This window comes from Anser brachyrhynchus (genome assembly GCF_964034855.1).
Source record: "Anser brachyrhynchus genome assembly, chromosome: 7".
NCBI lineage: Eukaryota > Metazoa > Chordata > Aves > Anseriformes > Anatidae > Anser > Anser brachyrhynchus.
In genome coordinates this window covers 31,631,995-31,654,692 of record NC_137701.1, presented here as the reverse complement: position 1 = coordinate 31,654,692, position 22,698 = coordinate 31,631,995, and the positions used below count along the sequence as shown (strand labels likewise).

At 74.2% G+C, this 22,698-nt stretch overlaps 5 protein-coding genes across 6 annotated transcripts; 1 reads left to right on the top strand and 4 right to left on the bottom strand.

Annotated features, from left to right (window-relative positions):
* Positions 1–1,984: 1,984 nt before the first annotated feature.
* Positions 1,985–6,947, bottom strand: SLC11A1 (solute carrier family 11 member 1). The gene is given in 18 exon segments (XM_080599118.1): positions 1,985–2,331; positions 2,431–2,478; positions 2,480–2,585; positions 2,826–2,899; positions 2,990–3,139; positions 3,601–3,720; positions 3,843–3,932; positions 4,048–4,206; positions 4,334–4,489; positions 4,586–4,653; positions 4,774–4,844; positions 4,965–5,071; positions 5,340–5,459; positions 5,541–5,663; positions 6,272–6,292; positions 6,294–6,392; positions 6,394–6,398; positions 6,774–6,947. Coding segments are annotated over 18 exon segments (1,767 nt in total). The 5' UTR covers positions 6,814–6,947; the 3' UTR covers positions 1,985–2,121.
* Positions 6,948–7,469: 522 nt separating this feature from the next.
* On the bottom strand, positions 7,470–9,638 carry CATIP (ciliogenesis associated TTC17 interacting protein). The gene is made up of 9 exons (XM_080599122.1): positions 9,495–9,638; positions 9,120–9,314; positions 8,950–9,005; positions 8,696–8,782; positions 8,386–8,556; positions 8,176–8,300; positions 8,012–8,088; positions 7,843–7,931; positions 7,470–7,697 (listed from the first exon to the last, which is right to left on the bottom strand). The coding sequence occupies exons 1-9, from the start codon at positions 9,526–9,528 to the stop codon at positions 7,491–7,493; spliced, it is 1,041 nt and encodes a 346-aa protein (XP_080455248.1). The 5' UTR covers positions 9,529–9,638; the 3' UTR covers positions 7,470–7,490.
* Positions 9,639–9,934: 296 nt separating this feature from the next.
* Positions 9,935–14,521, bottom strand: LOC308197874 (putative hydrolase PNKD). 2 transcript variants are annotated; one of them, XM_080599120.1, is made up of 9 exons: positions 14,360–14,521; positions 12,523–12,638; positions 12,283–12,395; positions 12,025–12,083; positions 11,717–11,809; positions 11,360–11,523; positions 11,095–11,181; positions 10,867–10,982; positions 9,935–10,664 (listed from the first exon to the last, which is right to left on the bottom strand). In XM_080599120.1, the coding sequence occupies exons 1-9, from the start codon at positions 14,500–14,502 to the stop codon at positions 10,491–10,493; spliced, it is 1,065 nt and encodes a 354-aa protein (XP_080455246.1). In that variant the 5' UTR covers positions 14,503–14,521; the 3' UTR covers positions 9,935–10,490. The 2 variants fall into 2 exon arrangements, with proteins under 2 accessions (XP_080455246.1, XP_080455247.1); XM_080599121.1 differs by lacking the exon at positions 11,095–11,181.
* A 372-nt stretch (positions 14,522–14,893) lies between these two features.
* Positions 14,894–21,390, top strand: TMBIM1 (transmembrane BAX inhibitor motif containing 1). Its single transcript, XM_080599124.1, has 12 exons — positions 14,894–15,040; positions 18,433–18,641; positions 18,879–18,973; positions 19,088–19,152; positions 19,269–19,322; positions 19,412–19,462; positions 19,728–19,767; positions 19,930–19,967; positions 20,099–20,186; positions 20,279–20,374; positions 20,472–20,525; positions 20,646–21,390. The coding sequence occupies exons 2-12, from the start codon at positions 18,461–18,463 to the stop codon at positions 20,787–20,789; spliced, it is 906 nt and encodes a 301-aa protein (XP_080455250.1). The 5' UTR covers positions 14,894–15,040; positions 18,433–18,460; the 3' UTR covers positions 20,790–21,390.
* LOC308197878 (uncharacterized protein) lies at positions 21,361–22,660 on the bottom strand. Its single transcript, XM_080599125.1, has 3 exons — positions 22,516–22,660; positions 21,782–21,995; positions 21,361–21,650 (listed from the first exon to the last, which is right to left on the bottom strand). The coding sequence occupies exons 1-3, from the start codon at positions 22,544–22,546 to the stop codon at positions 21,503–21,505; spliced, it is 393 nt and encodes a 130-aa protein (XP_080455251.1). The 5' UTR covers positions 22,547–22,660; the 3' UTR covers positions 21,361–21,502.
* Between the last annotated feature and the right edge of the window lie 38 nt (positions 22,661–22,698).

The window sequence follows — 22,698 nt, the reverse complement described above, 5'->3', positions numbered from 1 at the left end:
ACCCCGCCTTTTACCCAAACCCCGAAGTGCTGGGGGGGGGGGGTCCCAATTTTTTGGGGGGGTCCCAATTTTTTTGGGGGGGGTCCCAATTTTTTTGGGGGGTCCCAATTTTTTTTTTTCTCGTGGGGGGGGCTCCCAATACTGTTTTTTTTTCCGGGGGGGGGGGCAGCGTTACCTTTCTCCTGCAGCGGGGCGCTCACCTCCTCCTTGCTAACCTGGGCGATGATGGACTGCTGGTCCATGGGCCCCGGGGGGGGGGCTGGGAGGTGGGGGGGGGGGTTTTTTTTGGGGGGGGGGGGGGGAAGGAAAGGGGGGGGGGCGGTGAAGATGCCGGGGCTGGCCCCCCCCCCCGGCGCTGCCCCCCCCCCCTCGGCGGCGGGGTTGTGGGGGGGGGGGGGGGGGGGGGGTGTGGGTGGGGGGGGCGCGGGGGGCGCGGGGGGGGGGGGGGCGGCGGCGGCGGGCGCGGGGCGCGGGGCGCGGAGGAAACTTTGTTACAACATGGAGCGTGCCCGCGCGGGGCCGGCAACATGGAGCCCGGCGCGGTTTCAAGGAACCCCTTAAAGGGGGCAACGCCGCCCCCGCCGCGGGGACGGACACCCCCCCCCTTTTTCACCCCCCCCCCCCCCCCCACCCCGAAATGCCCCGCCGCCCCCCCCCCCCCCCCCATCAATTGCGGTGACGCTGCCCAGCCCCGGTGCCCCCTGCCCGGCCCGGGCGGGCCGTGCCCGTCCCCTAATTAACGCAATTAGCGACCTCCCGGGGCCGGGCACTGCCGCAGCGCTCCGAGCGTCGCCTCCGGGGGCGCCGGGGTGGGCTGGGGGGGGGGAGGGGGGGGGGCACAGGGGGGCTGCTGGGGACACGGGGGGGGGGCTGGGGACACGGGGGGGGGCTGGGGACACGGCCTCATCCCGCCCTTAGCGCTGGGGGGGGGGCTCGCAGGGACCGCGCCGTCCCTCGAGGAGCATCCCCCCGCGTCCCCACCGCCCGTGCCTGGGGGGGGGTCACCCCCCCGCCACCCATCTCGGCCACCCCGCAGGGACCCCAGGCTCTGGGACCCCCCCCCAGCCCCCGCCATCACACCCCCGTCCCTCGCACGGGGGGGGGGGGGGGGGGGGGGCACAGAGACGCGGGGACACCCCCGGGGTGCCGGTGGGCCCCACCGCCGCGGGCCCCTCCTCCCAGCAGCCGGCGGCCGGGCCAACGCGGAGGCGGGGGGGGCGGCCCCGCCCCGCAGCCCTGCCATCGCCCTTTTAAGGGAGGGGAAATTCTTCACATAAACAAGCGCGGGGCCGGAGGGGGGGGGGGGGGGCCCTACCCCGGGGGGGGGGGGGGGGGGGGGGCGGCACCGGTTCGGGGGAGGGGGGGGCGGCGGGGGGGGGGGGGGTCAGGGTCCACCCCCCCCCAAAAAAAAAATCCCCCCCCCCTCCCGGGGTTAGGGCCCTGCGGGCGGTGCGTTTTGGGGGAGGGGGGGGGCGCTGGGGGGAGCCTTGAAACAGGCAGGGAGCGTCTCGCAAGTGCGGGGCCGCGGGGGGGGGGGCGCGGCGACGAGGGACCCCCCCACCCCCCCCCCCGGGGCCAGATTTGGGGAAGGGGGCCGGGGGGGGGGGGGCCTGAGCACCCCCCTCCAGCCGCATCCGGCGGGGGCAGGAAGCGGGAAACGGGCTGAGCCCCCCCCCCCCAGGACCCCCCCACCTCGTGTCCCCCCCCCCGTGTGTCCGTGTCCCCCCCCCCATGTGTCCCCCCCCCCCAGGAGTCCCCAAAAGCAGCCAGGCACAGGGCAGGGTGCACACATCCCGTTTATCAGCCCCCCCCCCGGCCATAAGGGGGGGGGGGTCACACACACACACACAGTGCCCGCCCCCCCCCAGCCGGGAGGACCCCCCCCCCCCCCCCCCCCCCCAGGGTGCCCGGGTGCCAATTAGCGGTCCCCGGGGGGTAATTAGCGGGCCTCGGCTTCCCGGCGCTAATTGGCAAGGGGAGGCTGAGGCACTTCCAGCCAGACCCCCCCCCCCCCCCCCAAATCCACCCCCCCCCCCAATCCTGGCCCCGCTCCCTTCACCTGGGGGGGGCTGTGCAGAAGTGGGGGGCTGGGGGCTGTTGAGCCCTGCCTTGCTGGGGGCATCACCCCCCAAGCATCCCCCCCCCCCCCCCCCCCAAATAAAAGTATGAGGGCAGCCATACGGGGGGGGGGGGGGACAACGGCAGGGCCCCCCAGCCCGTCACCGTGAACCCCGCCACCCCCGGGGGGTCGAGGGTGACCCCGAAGCCGAAGCGGCCGTGGCGGCCCCGGGCCAGGATGCGCGCTCCGTGGGCGATGCTGCACGTCCACAGCTGCAGGGGGGCGACGAGGGCAGCTCAGGAGGGGGGGGGGCACAGGGCCACCCCGACCCCCCCCCCCCCCCCCCCCCAGCCCCGGGGTCCCAGCCCTACCAGGTAGGCGACGAAGGCCACGTAGGCGGCCAGCAGCAGCCCCAGGGGGGACGAGGAAGGCCGGGCCGCGCAGGGTGGGCAGGAAGGCCGCCACGAAGTAGGCGTTGATGGCGCAGACCAGCCCCGCGATCAGGGTCATCAGCACCTTCCCCGGGCTGGGGGCACAAATTGGGGGGGGGGGGGGGGGGGGCATGGGCACCGGCACCACCGGGCACCGGCACCACCGGGCACCCCCCTACGGTTGCCCCTACGGTGCCCGGTAGGGTCGGGTCTCGCCCCCACGGGGACATCCCATGGCCACCACCCATGGGTGTCCCACGGTGGGGCATGGGGGGGGGGGCTTTGCCCACCCCAGGGATATTTGGGGTGCCCCCCCCCCCCCCCCCAGCACTCACAGCCCGTTGGCGAAGTCGTGCATGAGCGGGCGCAGGCTGGTGAAGGTGAGGACGGGCAGCACGGCGAAGGGCAGCTGGAAGGGGACGGGGTGAGGGGGGGCGGCGGGGGGGGCTGTGTGGGGGGGGGGGGCACAGGGGTGTAGCCCCCCCCCTCACCCCCTCACCAGGAGGCTCTGCAGGACGTTGAGCAGGTCGTTCATGCCCGTCAGCTGGCTGACGTCCCTGAAGGCGGCCACGAAGAGGGTGGGCAGGATGGCGAAGGAGCGGGTGAAGAGCACGCGGGCGAAGCGGGACCAGCGCAGCTGCAGGAAGCCCTGGGGGGGGGGGGACACGGGGAAAGCTTTGCCCTCACCCCTTGGAGTGACCCCAAAACCCTGGGGGGGCCGGGGGGCTGCGGCCCCTCCTCCCCTGTGCGCCCCCCCCTGCAGATGTTGGGGTGCTGAGCAGGCTCCTGCAGGGCTGCGGGGCCCCGCTAGATGTCAGCTCCCGCTCATTAAGCTAAACGAGCTCATTAGGGAAGCAGCGCCCCGCGTGGGGCACCCACACGGACGGGGCACCCACACGGACGGGGCACCCACACGGACGGGGCACCCACACGGACGGGGCACCCACACGGACGGGGCACCCCCAGGGTGGCACTGCCCCCAGCCCGGCTCTTGGGGACCCCAGTGCCAGCGGGTGCCCCCTGCCCAGCCCCTAGGGACACAGGGCGGGGGGGCAAATCTCTCTGCCCAATACCCCCGGGGGATATTTCCCCCCCCCCCCTTGCCCTCACCTCCATGACGAACTGCCCCGCGTAGGTCCCCGTCATGGTGGAGCTCTGTCCGGCCGCCAGGATCCCCACGGCCCAGATGTAGAGCGCCGCGGCCCCGAAATAGCAGCCCAGGATGACACCCTGCAAGGGGGGGGACGCCCCCATGGGGACCCCGAAACATCCCCGCGTGGCACGGGGATCCCGTGGGGAGGGGCTGGGGGGCACTGGGTGGCCCCCCCGGGGTGCGGCCCGGTGCCACTCACCCCCTGGTAGATGTCCACGGAGACGGTGGCGTTGTTGACGGGGAAGATGCCGGCGTAGCGGCTGACGCTGCTGTTGAGGCACTTGGCGTGCTGCAAGGCGCGGCGGGCACACGCGTGGCACCCCCCCACGTCCAAGGTGGTGAGGACACCAACCCTCACCCACCCGCCCGCCCGCGCCACGGGGCGCACCCGCCCAGCCCCTCACCACGTCCTCGTTGCGCTGGCGGTAGAAAGCCTCGCCGAAGACGGCCATGACGAAGAGGTTGATGAGGAAGGAGACGAAGAGCGCCAGGCAGGACTCGGTCAGGAAATACGCGTTGGCCTCCTGCACCTCCTCCTTCTTGGACCGGTCGATGGCCCGGGTCTGGGCACCGCGGGGGACACCGTGGGGTCCCACCGCCGCCCCGTGGCTTCGTGCCCCCCCCCCCCCCGGTGGATGCTGGCCCTGAGACACGGGACGTGCCCCCCCCCCAACCCCGGCCCCTGCTCACCTTGACCAAGGAGGAGTGGAGGAAGATGTTATGGGGCATGATGATGGCCCCGACGATGCCCACGGCCTGCAGCAGCTCCTCCCGCCCGCAGCCCGGGCAGTAGGGCAGGAAAATGCCCCGCAGCACCTCCAGCTGCGCCGGCCTCACCACCACGTACTGGGGGGGTGGGAGCCCCGTGAGCGGCCCCCGCCCGGCAGCACCAGGCTGGGATTGGGGTGTCCTGAGCCTCCCCCCCCCCCCTCAAGCCTTTACCTCGTAGCCGAAGGTCAGGGCCATGATGGTGATGAGGAGGCCGAAGAAAGCCTCCAGCTTGCGGAGCCCTGCGGGGGGTGGAAGGCTGGGCTGGGGGGGGGCACCGATGCCAGCCCCCCCCGGGGGGAACCCACACCTCGGTGCCTGAGCAAGTGGCCCCCCCCTCGTCCCTACACCCCGTCACTCACCGTACTTGTCGAGGAAGAGGAAGAAGAGGGTGTCCACGATGGTGATGAGGACCCCGCCCCAGAGCGGGATGCTGCAGGATGGGGGACAACGGAAGGGGTTGGGGGGGGGCCACCTCTGTCCCCTGGGCCACCCCCGTGGGCTGAGGGCGGCAGCCCCCCGAGAGGGACCCCGCGGGGGTGGGGGGTGTTACCGGCCGGCCGAGAGCAGGCTGAAGGCGATGGCCGTCCCGATCACCTCCTGCATGTCCGAGCCGATGATGGCGACCTCGATCGTGAGCCACAGCAGCACGCGGGGCACCTGGAGGGGACGGGGCCGGCACACGGGGACGTGTCCCAGCCCCACGGGGACCCGGCCCCGGGACGCTTCGGGCTTGGGGCGGGGGGGGGGGGGGACGCTGGGTTTGGCAGCCCGGGGTGGGGGCACCCTGCTCCGGGACGGGGACAGGTCGCAGCTTGGGCCGGGCAGGATCCGACCCGCTGCGGCTGCTGACGCTGGGACGCGCTGGGATGTCCCCGGACGGGACAGGGACGCTCGTGCTGTGCCCCCCCCCCCAGGGGCCGCTCACCTTGGGGTAATAGAGGTAGCAGATCTCGCCCAGGTCCTTGCCCGTCACGACGCCCAGCCGGATGGCCAGGCGCTGGCACAGCAGCCCCAGGACGGTGGCCCACAGCAGCACCCACAGCAGCTGGAGGGGGGGGGGAAGCAGGAGAAGGGCAGCAGGGGCTGGGCACCGGGCAGGATCCGGCCCCCGGCCCCCGGGGCTCACCTTGAAGCCGGCCACGGCCCCGCACTGCAGGTCCGACTCCACGTTGCCCGGGTCCAGGTAGGCGATGCTCATCAGGAAGCCGGGACCCGTGAAAGCCCAGAGCTTCCTGAGGCTGAAGCCAGGCTGCGAGGGGAGCGACACCCCTGCTCTGGCTCGGCCCGTTTAAAACCAGTGGCTCCCAGCTGGGCCACCGGCCGCGTCCGCCTGGCGCTGGGGAGCCCCGCGCTGCCCCACGCGGGCGCATTTAGGCACGGAGGGCGTTCCTCCCACCCCCCGGTCCCTTTCCATCAACACGGGCAGCAGGACCCCAAATCCCATTCGGGGACCGGGTGGTGAGAAATGTGTCGCAGCCTGGAAGGGGGTGCCCCCCCCCCTCCCCGTGAGGGTCCCGGGGCTGCCGTTAACGGCGGCCCACGCAATCCTGCTCCCGAGCCGGCTTTCACAACCCCATCCCTTCCCCTTCTCCTTTCCGCTCTTGGAGAGGGGCCCGGGGGGGGGGGGGGCAGGCAGCTGGAGGGGGGCTCCCACGGGGTTTGGGCACCCCTGGGGATGGGGACCCTGGGAGGTGGGCATCGCCTCCCCCTGCCTCAGTTTCCCCCAGTCAGGGAAGCTTTAACGCTCAGCCAGGGGTCGGGGCTGCGATCGGGGGACACTGAGGTCCCCAGGGTGCGTCCCCCACCCCATCATGTCACCCCCCGGTACCCAAGCCGACGTCCCCAGCGCGCACCTACCCCGCTGCCCTTGGGGATGCCGGATGAGCTCGTCCAGATAGGTCTGAGCCGGGTGGCCGGGGGGCTGCGGGGGGCCGGGGGCATCGCCAGGATCGGCTGGGCCCCGGTTCAGGGACCCCGTCGAGGCCTGGGGAGGGGAGGAAGAGGAGGAGGAGGAGGAGACGTGGCAGCCCGCTGGGGATGAGGACCCCGCTGGTTCCCAGAGCCACCCGCCCTGGGGTCTGCCCAAAGCAGGACGACCCCGCTGCTCCGGGGGGGGGGGTGGCGGCAATTGGGGCCACCAGCGGTGGACCAAAGGAGGGCAGCTGCCCCCCCCACCCCAGTACCCCCCATCCCCACCAGTCCCGAAGCCACGTACATCTCCGGGCAGGAGGGACAGGACGGTGGGGACACCACGGGGCTGGCTCCGTCCCCGGTCCCTGCCCTGCCAGCACCCTGGGGAGGGGACAGGGCACAGCGGGGGGGGCACCCCGGGCAGGTCGGGGGTGGGCTGGGTGCTCACCTGGCTCCAGCGATGCCATGGTGGGGTCCGATCCGGCCATGGTGCTGGGTCCCTGACCTCGACACTGGGCTCAGCTCCCGCCTCCCAGCTCTTAAAGCCCCCCCCCCGCCCCGAGGAGGAGGAGGAGGAGGAGGAAAAAGAGGAGGAAGTGTGTGTCCCCCCCCAACTGCTGACCTGGGCTGGGAAAAGGGGGCCCTGGGCAGGGCTGGGTGCTGCGGGTGCGTGCGGTCTCGGTTCCCCACCCCACACACGGGGGGGGGTTCGGGGGGGGGGGCACCAACCCTGCGCACACCCTCGTGCAAACACGGGACGCCCAGGGGTGGGAGCGTGCCCACGTGCGGCCCCCCGGCGCGTGCTGGGGGTCCTGCTGCAGCTTGGTGCCTGGGGGGGGACGGGGACACACACAGGGACGGTGTCGCACGGCTGGGGGAGGGCGCGGGGGGGGGACTGTCCCTGCTGGAGTAGGGGAAAGGCCGGAGGAGCGGGAGCGAGGAGGAAGCAGGAGTGTGTTGCACAAGCACGTGAGCAGGTCAAAAACGCACCCTGGGGTGGGGATCTGCTGGGTGCTGGGGGGGGGGGGGGGGGGGGGGGGGAGTGGGAGCAGGGTGCCCCAAACTGCCACGGGGAGGGGGGGGGGGAGGGAAGGGAGGTTGGACACCCCGTGCCTCAGTTTCCCCCAAAGCACACGAGACCATGGCAGGGGCAGCGCCGACAGCTTTAATCCTGGGGAGCCGGGGGGCTGCGGGAGGAGGCGAAGGGGGGGCCGGGGGGCTGCCGGCGTGCGAAGGGGGCGAAGAACTCGGCGGCGAAGAGGACGGGGTCGGGGGGCTGCCGCAGCAGCAGGGCCTGCAGGAAATGGGCCAGGAGGGCGGCGAGCTCGGGGTGCTGCCGCGTGTAGGTGCGGTGGGACGCCCGCAGCTCCTCCTGCGTGGGGGGGGGGGGGGGACAGGGTGGGCACCCAGCCCCCTGTCCCCGTGCCGGGCGGGGGTCCTTTCCCAGCCTCGAGGAGGTTCGGGGGGGGGGGGTCCTGCCACCCCCACGCCCCCCGGACCCCCCCCCCCCCGCTCACCTTCCTGTCCAGGAACCAGGAGCGCAGCTGGGCGTCCTCCTCCCAGTCCAGGGGCTGCTTGGGGAACGCGGGCTGGGGCCTGTCCTCGGCTGCAGGCAGGGCGCCCTGCGTCACCCCCGGCCCCCCCCCCCACACCCCCAAAGCCCCCCCCCCCCGCCCCGCTCCGTACCCCTCTCGCTGAGGACGGACGCATCCTGCAGCACCGCCAGCACCGGGCACCCAACCTGCAGCTGCCGAGCCAAACGCCTGCGGGACGGGGACCCCGCTCGGTGCCAACACTGCGGCTGTGCCCCCCCGCCCCAAAAGCTGGTCCCCCCCCCCCAAAAGCCATACCCGCTGGGGAGGAAGCTGCTGTGCCAGACCACGGGGACGCCCTCCTTGGCGCGCACGGCTCGCTCCATCACCCACACCTCCGCCTCCGCCGAGCCCACCGGCTGCCGCTGCACGCCCAGGGCCCGCTGCAGGGACACCCCTTGGGGTCACCCCCCAAAATCGATCCCCCCCCCCCCCTCCCCGCGCTGCCCCCTGCCCAGGCGGGCTCACGTAGGTGGCGGTGCCGAGGTGCCCCTCGCCGTCGATGGCCGGGAAGACGAGGCCGGGGGGCACGGCGCGGCGGCGGGCCAGCACCCGCAGCAGCAGGAGGCTGGCGGCCTCCCCCAGCAGCCCCCCCAGCGAGGCCCAGCCGTAGGAGAAGTCTCGGGACTGGGGCTCTGCCTGCAGAGACACCGGGGAACCCCCGTGGGATACCCGGCCTCCCAAAGGGTGGGCACCCCCCCTGCCCGGGATACATCCCCAGGCAAGGGGGGGGGGCAAAGAAGGGGGAGACCCCGCTCCCCCCCCCCCCCAGCCTCACCTTCCCCTCCCGGGTGCTCACGGTGACGGTCATCCCCCGGGGGTGCTGCACCATGTGGGTCCTCCTCTCTACGGGGTGTGCTCCGAACTGCGGGGTCGCCCCGCTGAGCTCGGTGCTCCCCGGCCACCCCAAAACGCCCCCCTCTCAATGGGCCCCCCCCCCCCCCAGCCCACTGTGCCCCGAGGCTCCCCGAGGTCCCGAGGCCGGGTGGGTTTCGGGGAGCTCCGTGCCGCCCCCGCGGCCACCCCGCTCACCTCCAGGCTCTCGTGCTGCTCCTGCTCCAGGGTCTCCAGCCGCATGGACACATACCCTGGGGGGGCAGAGCCCCGCTGCCACCAGGACACCGCCGTCCCCCCCCCGGGGGGACCAGGACGGCCCAGGTTTGGGGCTGCCCCCCCCCCCCCCCCCCCAACCCCAGTCTCACCTCTGAGGGTGCTGCGGAAGGGCACGGCGCCCAGCACCCCGCGGCACTCGGCCCGCACCAGGAGGCAGCTGCGCACCCGCTGCCCCCCCCGCTTGTAGGGCGCGGGCCTGGCGCCCACCCAGAGGTGCCCCCCCGCAGGGCCCCCCACCAGCGCCAGCGTCTCGGCGAACAGGCAGCGCTCCAGCTCCTCGGGGCCTGTCCCGACGCACGGTCACCGAGCGGCCCCGAATCCCCCCCCCCCTCCGGACCCCTTCCCCGGGACCCCGACCCCATACGGGGTCACGGCGTGGGGTCACGGCCCCGGGGAGGGCTGGGGGGGGGGGGGGGGGTCGGGGCGGGGGGGGGCCGGGGAGACGCGGTGCCGCGGGCACCCACCGATGCGCTTCAGGAACTTGGCGGCCGCCTCCATGGGGCCGGGGTCTTCTGCGGGGACACGGGGGGGGGGTCCCGATGCCAGACCCACGTTGGGGGGGGGCACAGGGACCCCCCCAGCCCCCTCCCACCCCCCCCCACTTCCCACCCCCCCAGGGTCCCAGCCGTGCAACCCTATGCAGGAGCAGAGCCCCCCACCCCATGCCCCACCACCGCCCCCCGGTGCGCCCCCAGACCCCCCCCAAATCCCAGATCCCCCCCAAATTCCCCCCCCCCCGACCCCAAACCTGGCCCCTCCAGCCCGAGGTGCCCCCCCCACGACGCCTCCAGCCGTCGCTATAGCAACCCCCCAGCCCTGCCTCTTAAAGGGGCAGCGACCCCTCAGAAAATTTGGGAGGCCCCCCCCCAACCCCTTCCCCCCAGACACAGAGGAAGGGGCTGAGCGGGTACAAATCCGATCCGGGGGTTTATTTGTGGGGTGACGGGGGGGGGGGCCAACCGGTCCTCAGCACGGCAGCACCCCCCAGCACGGTGCCCCCAATGCCAGTGTACGGGGGGGGGGGTCCCTCCCAGCCCCCCCACCCCAAAAAGGGGGCGCACGGTGCTGGGGGCTGCCTGGGGAACGGGGGGTCCCTGAGCGCTGGTGTGCTGTTAACTGGGGACTCCCCAAAAAAAACGGGGGGGGGGGAATAGGAAAAGCCCTTGGTGCTGTCCCTACAGTGCCAGCACTGGGAGGGGGGGGCTGTGACCCCCCAGAAAGGGGCCCGAGGCGCTTCCAGGTGACCCCAACGTGCGGGTAAACGGGGGGGGGGGGGGAGTGGGGGGAGACCACTTATGGGGCACACACTTATGGGGTTGGTGTGTGGGGGGCTCCATCCTCTCCCCCCCGCCCCCCGCCTCGCAGCGGGGCCACGAAGGAGGGGGGAAATTCACAGCAACAATCACACAGTCCTGGCGGGGGGGGGGGGTCCCCACGTCCCGGGGTTGGGGGGGGTGACCCTAGGTGGCTTTGTAGAGGTCCTTGCGCCTCCGCAGCTCCTTGAGGACGCGGGCTCGGAAGGCGTCGGGGGGCTCCCCGCCGCCCCGCCGCAGCCCCAGGGCCTCCTGCAGCTCCCGGCGGTGGGTGCGCAGGAAGGGGTTGTAGGTCTGCTCCTCGCCCAGCGTGGAGGGGCACTGGGGGGGGGGGGGACACATGAAGGTGGGGAGGGGTCAGGCACTCAGCCCCAAGCTCCCCCCGGCACCCCCATCCCCAATTACAAAAGGGCTGCGGGGCGCAGCCGCCCGGCGAGCGGAATTTGGGGGGTGGGGGTACCACGGAGGGATAAGGAGGGGACGGGGGGGGGGGGGTCAGGGTATGTGCCCCCCCCGTGCTCACCGTGCTCCTCTTCTCCTGCCGCTGCTGCGTCGCCCACAGCAGCTTCTGCTCCAGCGCGGGGTTGTCCAGCTCCAGCAGGCTGGCGAAGCTCAGGCACTCCAGCGCGTACTCGTGCCCTGGGGGGGGCACCCTCAGCATCGCCCCCCCCAGCCTCCCAGGGATGGGAACGGGCAGGGTATGGGGGCTAGGAGGGGATTTCTTGGGGGGGGGGGGGGGGGTGACGCTCACCGGGCCATAGCAGCGTGTCCTGTCCCAAGCCCACGGCTGCATCCAGCGAGGCCAGCATGGTTTCGGGGGAGCCCTCGAACAGCCTGCCTGGACCCACGCGCACACCTGCCCATCACCGGGGGTGTCCCCCCAAACCCCCCCCAAAAAAAAACACCCCACCTTCCTCCCTCCCCAGCCCCCCAGCGTGCCCAAACCCTGGCTGATTTCACGCTTTGCCTTGCCTGGGGGGGGGGGGGGGGGGGGGGGCGCGAGGGGCCGCACTCACCGCAGCCGGCGAGGAAGAGCAGGTCCCCAGAGAAGAGGCAGGGGGGGCCCCCGAAGGGCCCCGCGTCCAGCACGTACGCCGTGTGGCCCACCGTGTGGCCGGGCGTTGCCAGCGCCTCGAAGGTCAGGCAGCCCACCGTCACCTTCTCCTTGTCACCAAGGGGGCTGCGCCAGCCGGGGGGGGCATCGTCAGGGCACCCCAAAATGCCGAGCACCCCAAAACACCCCCCTCAGAGCATCCCCAGCCTCTGGGAACGGGTGCGCGAGAGGTGGAGCAGGGACCGGCGTGCACCACCCGAATTTGTGGGGTGTTGTGGGGGGGGGGGGTCACGGACGCAGGCGTGGGGCCGGGACTTACTTGGTGAGCTCGGGGATGGCGTCGAGGGCGCTGCCGTACACCCTGCAGGAGCCGTGCCGCCGGCGCAGCTCTGCGTTCCCCCCGCTGTGGTCCCTGCGGGCACAGAGGTCGGCGCCCCCCCCCACGTGGGGTAGGTATAGGGGCACCCCCAGGAGCAAACGCCATACTCCTGGGCACCCCTGCTTGCCCCCCAAGTCCCCGAGTAGCCTCTGTTCGGGGGTCCCCACCCCACCCCGATGGGTACCCCATGCCCCCGGCACCCTTTTGGCACACGGAGAGCCCCCCCGTAACCCCTCCTTACCCCTTACCAGTGCTTGTGGGTGCAGAGTATGGCCTCCAGCATCACCCCCTCCTCCTCGATGGCAGCCTGGCAGGGCAGAGATTTGGGGGAAACGTTGGGGGGCACCTCCACGCACCCCAATCCCCCTCCCCTCGCCCTGCCCCGTGCACTGAGGAGACTGCGGGTTAGGGGTAGATTTGCCCCCTCTCCATCCCCAAAAAGCCAGCGATGCCCCTCCCCGAGGACACCCAAACCCCATGGCCGGGGGTGAGGGGGGGGGTCTCACCTGCACGGCCAGCGGGTCGGAGGGGTCGACCACGGCGGCGCGGCTGGAGCCCGTGTCGATGACCAGGTAGCTGTAGTTGTTGGACAGCACAGGGATGGGCACGATTTTCACCCCTGGGAGGGAGGGACGGACGGACGGACAGACGTCACGGCAAAGCCCCCTCGCTGCCTTTCCACCAGGGGAAAAAGGGGGGCGAGGCCAAGCCCCCCCCCCCAGCCCCAAATTAGGGTGGTAACTCACCGCGGAAGCCCAGGGGCCGGGACACGGAGTGGCCGTGGGGGAAGCGCTCGCGAGCCTTCTTCACCTGCCGCTTGTAGAAGAGGAAGCCGAGCCGCGTGCGGGCGTACAGGCTGTACCTGGGGGCGGGGGGGGGGCACCCGGTGAGCCCCCACGGGGAGCCCTCCCGGCCCCCACCCCACCGGGGAAGCGCTGGAGCACGGCCAGGCGCTCGCAGCGAGGACGGGGGGGTTCCCGACGTGGTCCTGCTGCTTGCCACCCCCGTTATCAGGGTGCGCGCACGGGGCGGGGGGGTTATCGCAGCAGCCAGCTGCAGCCTCCCAGCATTAGCCCCAGTCCCCCCAGCGCTCCCCAAAGCCACCCAGGAGGCAGAGCCGGGGGACACAACCTCGCGACCCCCAGCTGTGCACGCACTGGGGGGGGCAATGGGGCTACCCAGAGCCCCCAGCCCCATTCCTGGGCTCCCCGGGGAGGGGTCAGGGTCCTGCCCCATACCCGCAGCGAGGGTAGAACCGATTGCCCAGGCAGGGGAGGCAGCCCCTGGGGTACCGCAGCACGGCGGGACACCCTGGGGGTGGCATCTCCTTGGCGGTCACCGAGTGTCCCCCGCTGCCTGAGGCTGACCCCGTGGTGCCGCCGGGTCCCCGAGGGAAAAGCGGGGAGCACGGGGTGCTGTGCGCCCCCGCGGAGCGACGGGGAGGGCAGAGCAGCAGGGCTGCGGAAAGGGAAAGCGAGAAACGCTCCCGTGGCACGTGCCACGCCGAGCTTCCACAGACGCTGCCCGGGGGTGCCGAGACACCCTATTTATAGGGCACCTTCGGGGCTGGGGGCAGCACTGGTGCCGCGAAGGACGTGCAACGCTCGGGGTTGCGCCAGGCTCCGTCCCCAGCCCGAGGCCACCTCCCCGGACGCCAAGTCCCCCTCGCTTGGCCACCGGCCACCACCTCGTGGCCCTGGCAGTGGCAGAAGGGAGAAACGAAACCCCGGGGTAAGGGCGGTCCCCGCGGCCCCAAGGCCGTTTCTGCCCCGTGGCGGCAGCAGGACGTGCCTGCCTCTCCTCTGGGCTCCCCAAACCCCCCCGGGCAGGCAGCAAGCACCCCCCGGCAGGAAGGTGCTCTGGGAGAGGCACGAGGCTCAAACCTCCTACCCCAGCTGCAGGGGGCTGGGGCAGGAGGGGGAGGCCAGGTGCAATTAGCGATTGCAGCGTTAATGACTGCAATTAACGATTGCAACGAGCCCACCGCCAGGGGCCGAGGGTGCCGGTCACCACCCTGGGGCACCGGGGAACGTGGCCGGGTCCCAGCCCCGCAGCCGGGGGCACAGAGCCTCCCCTCGTCCCCCTGGCCCGGGGGGCTGCGCCCCAAAGTCCGGTGTCTGGAGGGGGGGCCGCGGGGGGGGGGGGGGCTGCAGGAGGGCCCCGCGGCACCGGGGGGCGGGTTCGCCGTTCCCTCGGCCGGAGGCAGAACAAAGGCGGCTGCAGCCGTGACCTCACCTCCCCCGCTCCCCCTGGACGGCGGCCAGGGCTCTCCGGGAGCTGGGGGGGGGGGCACAGGCAGGAAGGTCTCACCCCCCCCCCCCCACCTCCCCCACCTCCCACCCCGCAGCTCCTCACCGGCGCCCGGCGGGCGGCACGGAGCCCCCGGCGGATACCCCCGAACCCCGCTGCGGTGCGCGGCGGGGGGTTACCGGGGGGCACGAGCCGAGGGCCGGCGGGGCTGAGCCGGCACCGGCACGGAGCGGCACCGGCCCCGAGCGGCACGGAGCGGCACCGGCACCTCCCCTCCCGGCTCCCCCCCCGGTGCCGGTGCCGGTACCGGCTCCCCCACGCTCGCTCACTCACCCCACGCGGAAGAGCAGCGGCCCGGCGAGGGCCATGAGGGCGGCGGCGAAGCGGCGCAGGGCCGGGCTGAGCCAGGCGGCGGCCCCCAGCCCGCACGCCCCGGCCCCGGCCGCCACCGCCGCCCGCCAGCGCGCCCCCGCCATGCCCGGGGCCACGCCCACCCCCGCCGGGACCACGCCCCCCTCCGGCGCGCCACGCCCCCCCCCGGCGGCCAATAGGAGAGCGCCGCGGCTTCCGGCCACGCCCCCTCCCCCGCCGCGCGTTTCCCGCCAGCTCCGCGCGCCCCCTGCTGGGGCCGTGCCCCCGCCCCCCGGTGAGTGACGCGCCATGGGGGTCCCCTAAATGACGTCACAGCCAGGAAAGGGGGTTCCCCCCGGTGCCCCCCCCCCACCCCTTTCCCTGCCCTCCCCCCGTGCCCCCTCCGGGTCCCGTCCCCGTCCCCGGGGGGGGTCCCCGCGGTGCCGCCCCTGCCCCGGGGGAGCTCCGGGACCCGGGCACCGGCACCGGGCGCCGCGGTGCGGAGCCGCCGCCAGGGGGAGCGGGGAGGAACGGGGGGGGGGGGGCCCGGGGCGGGCCCCGGGGGAGGGGGGGGGGCGGGCAGCGACCGTCCCCGCCCCGTCCCGGCTGGTCGCGGCCCGCCCCGGCGGAGCGGCCCCAGCCCGGCGGAGCAGCGCGCAGCAGGTAGGGGAGTGCCGGGCCCGCCGGTACCGGGGACCGCCCCCCCCAGCCCCCCCACTCCCCAGCCCCGTCCTACACCGCCGGTACAGGGGGGGAGCGGGGGAAGGGGCACGGAGCCCCCCCGGTCCTCCCCCGGGGCCCCCCCGGCTTGGGCGGAGCCCCCCGGCTGTCCCAGCGCACTTTGGGGTCCCCCCCCCGGTCCCAGCCTGCCCCCCCAAGCCTAACCCCCGCCAGCGCCCCGTTAACCCCACTCACCCCCCCCGGGGTCCCTCCCAGCCCCCCCTCCCAGCTCGGTTCCCCCCCTGCCCCCCCCATCCTTGCCCCCCCGCCCCCCCCTCCGGGCCCTCCCCGCTCTCCCCGGTGCCCGTTTGGGGTGATGCAGCCCAAGGGGGTTGGGGGGGTCCCGGCACCGCACCGGGTGTCCTGGGGGGGGGAGGGTGGCGGGGGGGTCCCCTCCCTGAGCCACAGGCACACGCAGATCCCGTGGGATTTGGCCCTGCGAGGTGTGGCCCCAGGCTGGCGCCTTCCTCTGCGCTCGCTGGAGCGGATGGGGGGCAGCTTGGGGGGGGGGGGGGGGGCGGGATGGGGGAGCGGGGGGGGCTTCCCTGTGTGTCCCCCGTCCCTTTGTCCCCAGGGGGGTCAAGGCTCTGCCTGGGGACCCCGCGCCAAGGCGTCCCGTTGGTGGTGACCCGGCCCCGTGGGAAGGGGGCTGCCAGCCGGTTGCGAGGCAACCTGTGGATCCGGATGGCCAGGGCAAAGTCCTGCCGAGCGTGCCCGCTTGGCACGGGGGGGGACAGCGGGGTCCTGGGGGCAGGGACCCGCCGAGGTGGGGGCTCCTGGGGAAGGGACCCCGCAGCAGGGCCCGTGCTGCCGTAGGGACCCCCCCCTGGATCTGTCCCTGCTGCCCACCGAGCGTGGGGGGAATGCGGCGAGGTTTGGGGTGAGCCAGGCGGGGGACGCCGCGCTGTGACACCTCGGTGGCCTCCTGGGCACTGCGCGGGGTGTCCCCTGGGGACCCCCCCAGCAGGGGGGCGCTGGGCCTTACGGGGTGGCGCCGGGCACTGTGGGGTGCTGGGGACCAGCTCTGCGCTGCGCAGGGGCGCGCGGCTCCCCGCGGCTCGGGGACAGGAGGTCACATCCGTCACGCGCGCCCGGCGCCCCCCCCCCGGGACGGGGCTGTGCGGGGGCAGAGAGGGCAGCTGCGGTGCTGAGACCCTACAGACTCGTGGCTGGGGTGAGCTGGGTGGGGGGCGGCGAGCCTGGGTGCGCGGCCCTGTGACCTGAGCCGTGCCGTACCGAGCCGTGCCGTGCCGTACAGAGCCGTGCCATGCTGTACCGAGCCGTGCCGTGCCGTGCCAAGCTGGTGTCAATTCCCAGGCTCTTCTGGGAGGGGAGAGCCCTTCCAGACCCTGGGCAGCCACCAGGACGTGGGGACCCCACCCTGAAGCCCCGCTCCCCGCGCCCTGCCGGGCACCCCGCGGGGTCCCCGCCGAGCTGGTGGCAGGGCCTTGAGCCGGGTGGGCGTGGGGGGGAGCCGGGCTGGGGGCCCAAATCTGCCCCCCCCCGGCGCGTGCTGCTTATCGGTGCTGAGTCACGGTGCCCGGCACGGCCCCGTCGGTGGGGACCGGGTGTCTGAGGGCCCCCCGGGGTCTCGGCGCTCCGTGGTGGCAGCGAGAGGAAGAGGAAAAGGGGCGGCGGGTCCTGTGGCAAAGGCCGCGGGGAGGCGACCCCCGGGGTGGTGACTCGGGGGGGGCCCTGGAGGCGCGCGTGTCCCACGCTGCGGGGCTGCCGGGGGGGGGCTGCGGGGCTGGGCGGGACGCAGGGGGGTTTGCGTGCGGCTGGGTGCGGCCGGGACCCGTTGGTCTGGTTCCCTCGCCTCTGCCCCGGGTTTTTCCTGGGCCGGGCTCGGGTTTGAGGTTCTGGCCCCGTTTCAGGCTCCTGGCTTCGGTCGTGACCCCCCGCTGAAACCCAGGAGGGGACCGGGGGGGGGGGAAGGGGGAGGGACTGTGGGGTGCGGGGGTGTCAGCCGGGAGGTGCCAGCTGCTTTCGGGGAAACTGCCGGGCAGCGAAACCAAAAGTTTGGGGTCACCACGCACGCGGGTTATTTTCGGCACCGCCGTCATCGCGGTGGCAAACGTGACGGTGCGGCCGTGGGCCGGGTGGCCGCCCCCGCCGGGACGGACGGAGGGACGGAGGGACGGACACTGGGTGCTCGCCCCTCGCGCCCCTCCCCGGTCCCGTTCTGCCCGGGAAGTGGTGGCGTAACGCTGCGGGAAGCGCCCGCTCCCGCTGCCCTCCCCAGCCTCACGTCACCGCCGGCGCCGGGGGGGGCTGGCACGGGGTCAGGGTGGGGGCTCGCTGCCGGCTCTCCGGGCACGTTGGGCGGGCGGGGGCCTGGCGGCGGCTCCTGGCAGCGCTGTTGTTTTCCTGGCCTTGGAGATTCTGCCTTCCTCCTCCTCCTCCTCCTCCTCCTTGTCCGGGCCTGGCTGCTGGCCTTGGGCCCAGGCCGGCTGCTGGTGGCTGCCGGGGGGGCTCGGCGAGGGGGAGCTCAGCGCGGGGGTCCCGTCCCCTTGCCCCCTGGCACACGCCGGCCGCCCTCGGGGGTGACACTTGCCCCCTAATCCCAGGGCTGGCACGTCCCCGGGGGGCACCCCACGGCTGGGACGGGGGCACCCCATGGCCGGGGGGTGTCGGGGAGCCCCCGGGCGAGGTGCTGAGCGCTGGGCGTGGGGCTGGCGCAGAGGGCAGGGTGGTGCCACTGGTCCCCAGGGCGGAGGGCAGGGCTCGCCGCTGGAGGCCGGGGGACCTGCGTGATGTCAGGGCTTCGGTCACGGCGCCCGTGCCCCACGTCACCGCCCGGCGTGCCCTCCCGGGGCTCCTCGGGTGCCGCGGGGCAGGGCTGGGTCCCAGCACGCCGCTGGCACGCGTCCCCGAGGGTCCCCGGCCCTGCCCCAGCCGCGAGCCCCCCGCAGCGCTTTTGGGGAGCGAAGGGGAAGCCGGGTGCTGGCTGTGGCCGGGTGGGGACCGAGGTCCCCGTCCCCCCGCGGTGGCCCTGGAGGTCACGTCCCCGCCGCGGCTTGAGTCAGCGCGCGGCCGTGCCCTGCCCCGACGCGGGCACCGGGGACTCAGGGCACGGGAATGCGGGCGGCCCCGGCCGAGGGGACGGTGACGGGGTGACGGGGTGACGGGGACGGCCCCGGTGGCATCGAGGCCACCGCGTTTCCCAGCCCTCGTTAAGCCGAGGCCACTATTTAAAGGGCGGCTCCTGCGGTGGCCGCGCTCCGGCGCTGGAAGCGGGGCGCGTCGCCGGCACCGTCGTCCCCCCCCCGAGTCCCCACGCCTCCGGGCCGCCCAGCGGGGTGACGTCCCCATATTTTTCCCCCCCCCACCTCCAGGTGCCCGCAAGGAGAACCCGGAGCCGGCATGGCGCAGCCCAACGCGCCCCCCCCGTACGACGACAAGAACCCCCTGTACCCGCCGCCCCCGGGGGCCTACCCCCAGCCCCCCCACTACGGCGGGGGATACCCGCAGCCGGGGGGGTACGCGGCGCCGGGGGGGTACCCCCAGCCGGGGATGGCCATGCCCAGCATGCCCGTGCGGTTCGGTAAGCGGGGGAAGCCTTATTTTGGGGTGGGGGGAGGGGGGGTGCGGGTTGCGGGGGGGGGTGTATTGGTGCTGGGGGTCTCCCAGGCGCTCTGAGCACCCTGAGGTGCTTGTCCCGGGAAGGGGGGGTGTCCGTGGGGGGGGGGGTGGGCCTGGTGCGGCTCATCGTGGTGCTGCCCTGCTGTCAGAGGGGGGTGTCACCGAGGTGTCCCGTCCCCCCCCCCCGCCCCCCCGGCAGGTGACGGCTATGGAGGGGAAGGCATGGGGGCCGGCTCCCCCTTCCAGGCGGCCGACTGGGACGACAAGAAAGTCCGGCACACCTTCATCCGCAAGGCGAGTACGGGGCCGGGGGCGCGCTGCCACCCCCTGCCCGCTTTGGTTTTTTTTTTTTTTTGGGGGGGGGGACACACACACAGGTGCTGACCCCCCCCCGGCCATCTCCCGCAGGTCTACGCCATCATCGCGGTGCAGCTGCTGGTGACGGTGGGGATCATCGCCGTGTTCACCTTCGTGTGAGCGGGGCGGGGCGAGGGGGGGCTCCCCCAGGGGGCTTGGGGGGGGGGGTGTGTGTGTGTGGGGGGGCACACGCCACTTAACGCTCGTCCCTGCCACCACCCCCCCACCGCAGCTCGCCCGTGCGCTCCTTCGTCCAGAGGAACGTCGCCGTCTACTACGCCTCGTAGTGAGTATGGGGTCCCCGGGGGCCACGGGTGTCCCCCCCCCACCCCGGGGGGGGCTGAGCTCGACCCCTCTCCTTCCTTCTCCCCCCAGCGCCGTCTTCCTGGTGACCTACCTGGTGCTGGCCTGCTGCCAGGGGCCCCGGTGAGCGCTGGGGACCCAAAAAAAGGGGGACGGAGCTTGGGGCTGGGGGGGGGGGGGGAGCGGGGGGGGTCCTCTGGGTATTTAGGGACGGGGCACGGATCCCGGCGTGGGTTTGGGGCCGGCCCCGCGAGCGAGGCTGCGGGGGATGGGACGGGGACGTGGGGGGCTTGTGGGGACGTGGGGGGTTTGTGGGGACACGGGGGGGTTTGTGGGGACGGGGGTGCCGGCAGGGGGCTCACCACCCCCCCCCCGTTCTCGTCCCCAGGAGGCGCTTCCCGTGGAACATCATCCTGCTGAGCATCTTCGTGAGTGGGGGGCTGGCGGCGCCCCCCCGGGACGAGGGGCTGGGGGGGGGGGGGGTTGGGGGGGGGGGTGACACAGCGGGGCCGGTCCCTGCCCGCAGGGTGCGGCGGGGCCGGCGGTCCCCGTGCCCCCCGTTTTGCTGAGCCACCCCTTGTGTCCCGCAGACGCTGGCCATGGGGTTCATGACGGGGACCATCGCCAGGTACTCGCCGGGGTGTTTTTTTTGGGGGGGGGAGGGGTGCCTGTGTCCCCCCCCGGGGTGATGGGGGGGGGGGGGACACCCCTTCCCTGGCCGAGCCCCGGGGTGACCGCGGTGTCCCCGTGTGCCCGCAGCATGTACCGGACCAACGCCGTCTTCATCGCCATGATCATCACCGCCATCGTGGCCATCATCGTCACCGTCTTCTGCTTCCAGACCAAGGTGGGGGGGCGGGGGGGGGCACGGGGACGCTCCCTGGGGGGGCCGGGGACGTGGTGGGACACCCCGCTGACACCTTTACCCCCCCCCCCAAGGTTGACTTCACGTCATGCCCGGGGCTCTTCTGCGTGCTGGGCATCGTGGTCATGGTCACGGGGATCGTCACCGCCATCGTCCTCTCCTTCAAATACGTGAGTCGGGGGGGGGGCTGCGGGGTGCCGTGTGACCCCCCCACTCCCAAAAAGCCTTCCCACTTCCCCCGCTCACCGCCCCCGCGTCCCCACGCAGGTCCCCTGGCTCCACATGCTGTACGCGGCCATCGGGGCCATCGCCTTCACCCTGGTGAGTTGACGTCCCCCCCTCCCGCGGCGGCGGCGAGCACCCGATGGGGGGGCTGTGAAGCGCCCCCCCCCCCCCCCCAAGCACCCCTGCCTGACCCCCCCCCCGACCCCGTGCCCCCAGTTCCTGGCCTACGACACGCAGCTGGTGCTGGGGAACAGGAAGAACACGCTGAGCCCCGAGGAGTACATCTACGGCGCCCTCACCATCTACACCGACATCATCTACATCTTCACCTTCCTCCTGCAGATCGTGGGCCGCGACTAAGCCCCCGCCCCCCCCCCCCCCACCCCAAAACGCTTCTCGCTTGCCCCCCCCACCTCGGCCGAGCCGCTCCTCTCTCCGCCGGCCCCTCCCCCAGCCAGCAGCACCCAGCGCCCCCAGTTTGGGCGGTGTGGACCCCCCCCCAGTTCCCAACTGGGCAGGGGGTGCCGCTGGTTCCCGGCGGGGGGGGGCAAATCGGGGCCGGCTCCCGGCGTTGGGAGGGGGGGGCTCGCCTCCGCTTGTAAATAAGCTCTGAAGCCGGCTGCGGCTCCGCCTGGCCCCAAGCGCCCCCCCCAAAACGCTCCGGGACCCCCGCCCCAAGGCTGCCTCGAGGGAAGGGCTCCCCCCGGCCCCAAAGCCCTTGGGGGGGGGGTTAACGGCTGCCGGGGGGGTGGGGGGACAGCGGGCAGCAGGGCGCCGGGCTCTGGCCGCCCCCCCCCGGGCTTCGCTCACTCAGTGCCTTAACGTGGCCGTGCCCCCCGGCCCCCCCCCGGGCCCAGCTGTGCCTCGGGGCGGGGGGGGGACACCCCGGGGTGCGAGGCCCCGGCGGGCCCGTGAGGGCGGGCGGCGTTACTCTTGCCGAATAAAAACCACTTTAATTTTCCCCGCGGCCCCGGCGTGCTTCGTGGGCGCTGTGAAGGCAGAGGGGGGGGGCCCCCCACCCCCCCGTCCTCGGTCCTTTCGGGGTCGGGGCGGCGGGGGGGGGGGTGTCCCGGCTAGGCCCGGCGGTAGCGCTCCGTCTCGTAGGCGCCCTCGTTGGCCCTCAGCATCTTCCGGCGGATGCCGAGCTGCTCCAGGCGGTTCCTGTCCACCTCCCGCTTGACCAGCAGGAAGAGGACGATGCCGCACGGCAGCCCCAGGGCCCTGCGGGGCGGGCGGGCGGCGCGTGGGGACCCGGCCGTGCCCCCGGGGATGGGGGGGGGGCACACCGGGACCCCCCCTCCCCCCTTCCCCCAATCCCCGGGGGGGTGTGTGCCCCCCCCCCCCCAACTCACCATGCCACCCCCACCGGCTTCATGGGGTTCTTGCCCTTCTTCCGCGTCGGGATGTACTCCACGCCCTCGGGCAGCCGGCCCCGGGGGGGGGGTCCCCGGGGGGGTCCCGGGGGGGGTCCCGGTGGTGGCCGGTGGCAGCCCCGCCGCGGGAGCCGTGCCAGGGGAGGGGGCGGCCACCCCCGCGCCCCCCGGCCGGGCGCTGCCAGGAGGAGCCCTGCGGGGACAGAGGGGGTCGGGGAGGAGGGGGCACCGGGGGGGGGGGGGGGCGCCCGGTGCCGGTGTCCCCCCCCCCCCCCCGGTCCCGGTGCCCGACCCCAGCCCTGCACCGGGGGGCGGGGGCGTGGCCAAGCCTGAGGGGGCGTGGCCAAGCCTGAGGGGGCGTGGCCAAGCATGAGGGGGCGTGGCCAAGCATGAGGGGGCGTGGCCAAGTCTGAGGGGGCGTGGCCCAGCCAGAAGGGGCGTGGCCAAGCCAGAAGGGGGCGTGTCCAACCCCGAAGGGGGCGTGGTGGCCGGTGGTCAGGGGGCGTGGCCAAGGCTTGGGGGCGTGGCCAAGGCTTGGGGGCGTGGCCTGTGGAAGGGGCGTGGTCAAGCCCTAAAAGGGGCGTGGCCTCGCTGCCCGGGGGTCGCCCCGCCCCGCGCCGGCCACGATCGCGCCCCGCGGGACCCCGGAGCGCCGCGGCCGCCCCCGTCCGCCCCCCCCCCCCCCCGCCCGTCCGTCCCCTGCCCGCCGTTACCGCGCAGGCCGCCGAGCGCCGCCGCCGCCATGCTGGGCTGGGCCGGGCTCGCCTCGGCCCCCGCTGCACGCCGGGAGCCGCAGTGCGCCGCGCGGGGACGGCCCGCGGGCGGCTCCGCCGGGGGACTACGACTCCCAGAGTGCCCCGCGCCGACGGGAAGGGGCGGGGCCCGGGCGAGGAAGG